Source organism: Hemiscyllium ocellatum, chromosome 43, assembly GCF_020745735.1.
Source record: "Hemiscyllium ocellatum isolate sHemOce1 chromosome 43, sHemOce1.pat.X.cur, whole genome shotgun sequence".
In the NCBI taxonomy this organism is placed as follows: Eukaryota; Metazoa; Chordata; class Chondrichthyes; order Orectolobiformes; family Hemiscylliidae; genus Hemiscyllium; species Hemiscyllium ocellatum.
The window spans coordinates 7,024,011-7,032,746 of NC_083443.1; the positions used below are offsets into that span (position 1 = coordinate 7,024,011).

Consider the following 8,736-nt stretch of genomic DNA (forward strand, 5'->3'; position numbering starts at 1 on the left):
TGACAACATTGTTGTAAATTTTCTTTGTGCTCCCTCCAGAACAATTACACCATTTCCTTAATGTGGTCACCAGAACTGTACACAGACTGCAGCTGGTCATAGAATCATAGAAGTCCTTCAAGTGTGGAAGCAGGCCATTTGGCCCATCAAGTCCCTCAAAAGAGCATCCCACTCAGGCCCAACCCCCTACCCTATCCCTGTAACCTCGCATTTCTCCGCACATGCTAATCCATCTTGACACGATGGGGAATGCAGATATGGGGAGAATATGCAATTTCACGTAGACAGTTGCCCCAGGTTGGAGTCAAATCCAGGTTCCTGATACTGTGAAGCAGCACTGCTAGGCAATGAGTCACCATGACTCCCTTGGCCTAATCAGTGTCTGCACACTTCAACATTACATCCCTGTTTTTGTGTTCAATACCTTATTTGATGAATAAAGACATCCTGTATATCATAATTAACACCTTCTCTACTTGCTGTGTCACCATCACAAATCTGTGGACATGCACTCCAAAGCTTCTCATATCGTCTATACCCTTTAATAACCTCCCATTTAATTTATTGTATATTCCCTTGCTTTGATTGCCCTGCCCAAGGGAATACCTCACACTTCTTGGGATTGAACTACATTTGCCACTCCTCCACCCACTCAACCAAACCATTTACGTCATCCTATTGTCCACAGCCATGCTCTTCGCCATCAACTACACAGCTAATTTTTGTAATCCCTGCAATTTCCTAGTCATGCTGTCCACAATAAAACCTAACTCATTAATACAAACCCCAAACAGCAAGAGATCCAATATCAAGCCCTATTGAGAAGAATATTTGTCAATCATCGCCCTTTGTTTCCTGTCACTGAGCCAACTCACCATATTCCCTTTGAAACCCACAGGCTTTGAGTTTTTTGACCAGTCTGCCATGTTGGACCTTGACAAATGCCTTACTAAAATCCATGGAGGCAGCATCCACTATAGCACCCTCATCAAGTAGCTCGCTACTTCCTCAGAAAACTCAACTGAGTTAGCCAGACATGATCTTCCCAGAACAAAACCATGCTGACTATCCCTGATTAAATTGTGCATCTCCAAGTAACAGTTAATCTTCTCTCTCAATATCAGTTCCAGGAATTTGCTGAGCACCTAGGTCAGACTGACTAGCCTATAATTATTTAGCCTATTCCTCACACATCTTCTGAAACTCCCCCAGCTGCCATGGTGGGAGTTGAACCCATGTCCCTAAATCATTAAGGTGGTAAAAACAATGACTGCAGATGCTAGAAACCAGATTCTGGATCAGTGGTGCTGGAAGAGCACAGCAGTTCAGGCAGCATCCAAAGTACAGCGAAATCGACATTTCGGGCAAAGGCCCTTCATCATGAAAGGCTTTTGCCCGAAACGTCGATTTCGCTGCACTTTGGATGCTGCCTGAACTGCTGTGCTCTTCCAGCACCACTGATCCAGAACCTAAATCATTAGGCTAGACCTTTGCACTACTCATCCAGTGACATCACTGCGGCATCATTGATATTCCACCATGAGAACATGCATGGTTTTGTTTCATTGATCGCTGGGTAATGAGCCCTTCTTAATCCAGAGAAGACAGAGAGATGCTTCTGGTTCTGATATGTGAAACTCATTGGAGGCACCATTTCATTAGGGAGAGTGGATGGAGTGGGGAAGAGGAAGAATGATTGAGTACATCATCGAACAGGCAGCCAGCAAGGCTGCAGTGTGCAAGATGTTGTGCAGCTCTGAATCAAGGTGGGGAAGTTCTGTAACTCGCTACAAATTAACCTTGGGTTAACATTAACTCATTAGCATTCAATTGAACACTTCTTTAAGCTCAACAATGGCTGACTTACCCAAGGCAATGAGGAAAGCTTCAAAGTTATGATTTTCAGACACTTGCCAAACTCCATCGAATGCCATTGCTAAATCGTTTGTGTTACTTCCTACTAGTGACCTGGTGAAAGAAGTTACAGATGAGATGTGTTTATGATGAAGTTCAGGTAGAGATAACGTTTCAAAATTTTACAGCACTGAAGATGGCCATTCAGTCGGTCTTGCATCTACTGGTTCTTTGAAAGAGCAAATGCACTCCATCCCTGATCACTGCCTCTTGTTCATCATTTAGTAAGTTCCTTATCATCAAGTTTGTATACAATTCCCTTTCAAAATCTGGAATCAGTTTCCATCACATTTCGAGGTTCTAACAAGTCACAGATCGAAAAAACAATTCACCTCATCGCTCCTCTGGAACTCAATAGTTTTAAATCTACTGGCTATTGATCCATTCAACTGAGGGAAGAGATTTCTATCACTAACTGATCAGAAACTCTCATTATTTTGAACCCTCTACTACCCTACCCTTCAAGCTTCTCACTGTTCCAAGGAGAACAATTTTAACCTTTTCAATGTCTCTTCACCCTAAGCATCCATCCCTGGTTGGAAAAAGACACAGCATTAGAGAATCTCTTCACAGGTCGGCTTCAGTTCAGGCACATTGTGAAATTTAAGATATCGGATCCAGTTTATAGCCTGACACAAAATGGCTTCCTTTGATGTCGTTAACTCACTCCTTGGAGTTTTAATTGGATTTTAATTCTCAGCCAATTGTAATGTCCACTGGATGTCACAATGCAATTTCATTTATTCTCATTGATGATAATGATGGCTTTTATATCATTTAAATCACTGATCCTACTGATGTACTTAAGGACAAGACTTTGGTCTCACAATGTTCAGTTAGTTCCTGAAAAATATCACCCAGTTACTCTTCAAGCTGCCTCAATCAATAAAACTTTAAAGTTACAAGTGAGCTTTAAACATGTTTTATATTTGAACATTTCTAAAATGATATCATAGGATGAAAATATTCTAGGGGCAGCATAATGCTTAGCACTGCTGCCTGACTGCACCAGGTCCTGGGTTTGATTTCGCCCTCGGAAGTAGAGTTTGTGCATTCTCTCCATATCTGTATGGGTTTCCTCCGGGAGCTCCAGTTTCCTCCCAAATCCAAAGATGTGCAGGTTAGGATGGATTGGCCACGTTAATTTGCCCAAGTGTCCTGGGATGTGCAGACTAGGTATGTTAGTCATGGTCAATGCAGGGTTACAGGGATAAGGTACAGGGTGAATCTGGGAGGGATGCTCTTCAGAGGGTCAGTGTAGACTTGATGGGCCAAATGGCCTACTTCCACACTGTAAAGATTCGATGATGCCCTTACTAAGGAATTCTGAAGGCCTTTGAGGGATGTGAAAATCAAAGCTCAAGCTTGGGTTTTCTATTTGCTTGTTGGAGGTGGGTCAGAATTTGTGGTCCATGGTTAGTTATCCTTGAGAAGGTGGTGGTGAGCTGCTTTCTTGAATAATTGCAGTGCACTTACAATTCCATTAAGGAAGTTGTTCCAAGGTTTTGACCCAGCAACAGTGAAGAAATTGTGATATATTTCCAAGTGAAGATGGTGAGTGGCTTGAATGGTGCTAGTCTTCCCAAGTGTCTGCTACCCTTGTCCTTTTCGGTGGTAATGGTCATGGGTTTGGATGGTGCTGTTGAAGGAATCTGAGTGAGTTGCTGTAGTGCATCTAATCAAATTAAATTCAGGAGTCGCCCACCACCAGGTTATAGTCCAACAGGTTTATTTGAAGTCATAAGCTTTCAAAGTACTCCTCTTTCATCAAGTGAAGTGCCTGAACAGTTTATCCCACTCAAAACAATGGAAGCATCTACAACTGAATTGGTTCAACTTGCAACACACACAATGAACATGATAAATTAAGAGGACACATTTGGAAAAACTGACTGTTACAGTTTCAATAATTGCTGCAATTTTCTCTATTATCAACAGGTTGTTAGAGTATGAGTTGTATGTGGTCTATAGATTGTATTATTGTTGTAATGTTATATAGTAAAGCTTATTATTCTTTGTTCAAAACCATGGGACCTTTATTCTCTTCGCAAGTTCACTAGATGTCACACTTTCTCTGCTGGAAGGAAATGTTACTGGCCCCTCGCCAGATTTATTACAAGCTGCCTGTCTGGCCCGGGATCAGAACTGCTTGATCTCATCTCCTTGGAGTCACCTCGTATTCAATGTGTGATTTAATTTGTCATGACTCTTTGCTCACTCTGCTTTGTTACAATTTGAATTAATTAAGTTGCAGATACTTCAGTTGTTTCAAGTGGGATAAACTGTTCTCTTGCTTCCTCTTGACTCGCGTTTTGCCTCAAAGCTGTTGTCATTTGCAATCTGAATTCTCTTCAATATAGGGAACAGTGGTAAGCATTTCCTCTAGTATAGCTAGTGGCAGCTTTCCACCTCATTGATAGAATGAAATAAATTTCTTGTTCCAATTCAGGAAGTTTAAGTTCTGTTCTAGGCTTTGCCTTGGATTTATGGAATCCTGTAAAATCTTCTACCAGCTGTTCCTTGACCTTTTGCAGTTAAACCTCTTTCACCTTTTGAATGAGATTGAGGTTCAAACATACTTTCCTACTCTGGAATGAAAATTCCTGGCTGTGACATATCTATCGCAAAAACAAACTGGCCCTGTCCTCTCTTGGAAAGCAGTAACATCATGAGCCCTTCCTGAAAAAGGGCTCATGTCCGAAACGTCGTTTCTCCTGCTCTTTGGATGCTGCCTGACCTGCTGCGCTTTTCCATCAACACATTTTCAGCTCTGATCTCCAGCATCTGCAGTCCTCACTTTCTCCTCCAAGCAGTAACATCATCTACTGTACTCTCAACTGTTTACTGAAGTGTACTTGTCCAGCTTCTGATTTAGTGTGTAATTTAGAAGTTATTCCATACCTCAAGGATTGTTTTCTTCCCGAGTGTTAAATTTTATTTTCTATTTATCCCCTCTCTGAAATTAAAATGTCCTAGCAAAACTAATTCTGATCTCAAGGCTTATTCAGCAATTCATTTAAAACAGTGCATTAACTAGCTAAGTGTAGACTTCATTGCTTTTAATATTGGGTGTGCTTTCTGTTTTGACCTCATTGTGACACAGGAAATTATATTCAATTCAGAATGACAAAATATAATACTTGAGTTTAATTAATTAATTCACTCATTCATTTAATTCACATCAACTGTCGGCCGGGGCAGGGCTTTCTACTGCATCTGTAAATCGCAATGACTAAGCGGAAACGCCTGACTGAACTATATCGATGTTGCCAAGTGAGGATTTGAGTCAATTGACTGGATTCTCTCTGCTCAATAGAACAGAGTGTCTTTTTCTGGTAAATACTATTTGTGATCAGAGCATGGTACTCAGTACAATCAAAATGCCCCAGGACTTGGTGAAAGATTGAAGGTTTTTTAAAATGCATCTGGGTAGCTTGGACCAATATCAGCAAAGCATTGCCTGTGAAGCAATATCTAATAAATTTACAACTTATTACACAATCGTGGCTAAATTGTGTCTGTGTGTGTGTGCACGTGTCTGTGTGTGCACGTGTCTGTGTGTGTGTCTGTGTGTGCATGTCTGTGTGTGTGTACCTATGTGTGTGTGCGCGCTTGTGTGCCAGAGCTCTGATTTCCTTGGTTTGAATCCTCATTGAGCTCAGCCCCTGAGCTGTCCCACGCCAAGTTGTGAGGGAATTAAGTCAGCCATACCATCTCAGTGGTAAAGGGAATATTGGCACCAAAAGCATAAACCAAAAAAGAGGAGCCTTGGAGTAGGTCACCACTGAATTTGGAAAAATGTGGCAATGGTAATGTGGTAAAATCCCTTCTCGCATGAATTGTTTGGTTCTGGAATGCACTTCCATGGTAAAAGCCAAGTCATTTGAGGCAGTGAAGAAAGCATTGAATAATTATTAAATAGGAACAAAAGAATGGGGAAAAGACAGGAGAATGGCACTTAATCATAGTGCTCACTCCAGAGCTGGGGCAGAGTGACCTCCTTCTGCAATGTACTACAACTGTGTGAGTTACTGATAAAGGAATTGTGCAGGGACAATTGCTCAGGTTGCAGAAAAGTGGCATGTTCTTTAACTGCCCATTGTCAACCTTGGCTGTTCTGTTTAAGATGTACAGCCGCAGCTAATCACATTGCTCAACCATCTGGAGTTACTGGCTATACTCTGGAAAGAGAGGTACCGATTGAATACTTCTCCTGTTACCTTTTGAGAACGCTTTGCACAAGACCAGTCGGCTAGTATTTCAGAAAACCAACTGCAATCTTACTAACAATGAGAGCTTCACTTTGTCTGCCTGGTATGACTGGCAAATGGCTCTTACAGGCTGGATTGATCCCAATGAAACGTGACCTTTTTCTAAAAATGGACAACTCTTGAGGAGCAAACATCTGAGCGAGAATTAATTCTAAAACAGAGAGCACTTACCTCAGTTACTGCTGTTTCTTCTGCAGGGAACTATGAGATAATGTGAATCTTCTGGCATATCTGATCTCTGTATGCAAATCGTCACATCCGACTCGATTTATCCATGCCTCCCTTGTGCCTTTGGGCATTTACAATGTGCAATTGTGATGACTAAATCAGAAAAAATAGTTACACCAGTACTGGCTTGTTTCTTTCAATAAAACAATACCTGTTAACAGAAAGGTATGAGAGGGCTTTGTTAAGAGGTGGAGCTGTCGAGACTTGAACCCATCAATCCCTCCCAAAGCTATTCACCAGCATGTTGAAGTAAGAAATGAAAAGTTGAGATTAACTGATTTCATTAACCCAGACTTTGCCAGATCCCCCACTGATAGCAGAAACATTGACAATATGCAGCAAAGCCCAGCTCTCCATGACAAGAGGGAAGGGCTGTAATCAGTATGATGTATCGAGGTTGTTGTTTGACTTCAGTGTAAAATCTCTGCTACCTGTCTCCCATTCCCAACAAGCAACAGTGGACGTATGCAATCTGTGTAGGGACAGACCTGTCCCAGTTCCTCTGGACACCCCAAAGTCAGCATGTTACTTTGAAACTTCAACGATGTGGGTAAACATGAAAATCAACATGGACACTGCAAGGTCCTATAAAGAGCAAACAGCAATCCTTGAGCTGAACAAATAACCAACCAGAAAACAAAAATATGCTCAGCTCTCTAAATCATCATTTATCCTAAGGATCAAGCAGTTCTTCTGTGAGAGACTGTGAGACTGAATCTCACTGCTAAAGGCAGGTAATGGGGAAGCAGTTACTAGGGTGAGGCTGTCTGGATTGAGTAGCACTGCCAAGTGTTAGATGCGTCTCACTAAATAGTGTGCTAGACCTTTGAACCAGGTTTAAAATCTCACTCCACAGACTTCAGTTCAAACCCCAACCTGATGTTTGACTATACTGTCAAAGTATTACTTTCTGTCAAACAAAATATTAAATCAAAGCCTGGGTGAATATAAAAAGAACTATGGTACTGTTCTGAGGACTTGGGGAGGGAGTGTAACAGGTTGCTACTAGAACATACTAGAACATGGTCTGCAGTACAGGAACAGACCAACCATGGAGACTACAGATGCTGGAAAGTCAGAGTTGGTGAAGTGTGGAGCTGGATAAAGCACAGCCGGTCAAGCAGCATCAGCGGCTTTGGGAAGTCAATGTTTCAGGTTGGAAGCTCGTGGCAGCTTCCAGGGTTCCTGATGCAGACTCTATGATGTGATACTAGTGATTAAAGATCACTTGTACATTGATGAAATGGAATGCTTTCTGTTTATTAAGTCAAACACTTTACGATATGGCACACTGAAAATGATGTGCATTCTATCTGTCATACCCTACTCCCTTGGCTTACTGCCAAGGCTGCAGTGAATTCGTCATGGGAAAACAAGATGAAGTGCTCTGATGTGACACAAATTGCATTGGTAAAAGCATCGAAACATTGATGATTGAGAGATTGTAAACAGGACCCCAGTGGGTCCTTGGAAAGAACCAGTTACATGAAGGTTCAACTCAGCTGTCACCTTGACAACCCACCAGGAAGGGCCACCCATTCCTTGGGGTCTCAGGCCCTTCACCAGCAGTTGGCATAGTTCAGTGACAGTGTTCCAAGTCATCTTCAATATGTGGTGTTGCTGCATCTTACTCACCTAAGGAATGATGAGGAGGTGCTGATGTTGGACTGGTGTGGACAAGGTCAAAGGTCAGATGGCACCAGGTCATAGTCTAACAGGTTTGTATATAATCACAGGCTTTCGGAGCATTGCCCTTGATCAGGTAAAGCAGTTTGGCAGTCACTGAAAGGCTGACGGTCCTAAGCTTGTGGTGCATTTGTTCCTCCTCAATTCCTCCTTCTGAGCAGCATGGCCACAGTGACAATGAGCTCTGCTGTTGCTGGATCCATTGGTCACGATTGCACTGACTGTGTGAGGGGAATATTAGAACCTGAACAGGTCCTCAGTCAGATGAGAATTCATACTAGGATGGAAAGTGAGAGCCTTTTTCCTCCGATGGTGATACATAGCATGAGGGGACACAGCCTTAAATTGAGGAGTGCTAGATATAGGACAGATGTCAGAGATGGATTCTTTACTTAGAGAGTAGTAGGGGCATGAAATGCCCTTCCTGAAACAGTAGCAGACTCAGCAACTTTAGGGGTATTTAAATGGTCATTGGATAGACATATGGATGATAATGGAACAGTGTAGGATAGGTAGGCTTCAGATTGGTTCCACAGGTTGGTGCAAAATTGAGGGCGGAAGGACCTGAAGAGCATTGTAATGTTTATGTTCTATAACTGATGGTCTAGAACCTTCCATACAGTGGGACATGAAGCAC

The 8,736-nt window shown here is 42.2% G+C and overlaps 1 protein-coding gene across 1 annotated transcript in view; it reads right to left on the reverse strand.

Annotated features, from left to right (window-relative positions):
• The window catches only part of LOC132835049 (fatty acid-binding protein, intestinal-like), a 52,461-nt gene extending 46,003 nt beyond the window's left edge, over positions 1–6,458 (reverse strand). The window contains exons 1-2 of the mRNA XM_060854309.1: positions 6,357–6,458; positions 1,868–1,968 (exon numbers count right to left, since the gene is read on the reverse strand). Of these exons, the coding sequence (XP_060710292.1) occupies positions 1,868–1,934 (67 nt within the window). The 5' untranslated portion in view covers positions 1,935–1,968; positions 6,357–6,458. The remainder of the gene's footprint in view (positions 1–1,867; positions 1,969–6,356) is intronic.
• Positions 6,459–8,736: the final 2,278 nt, after the last annotated feature.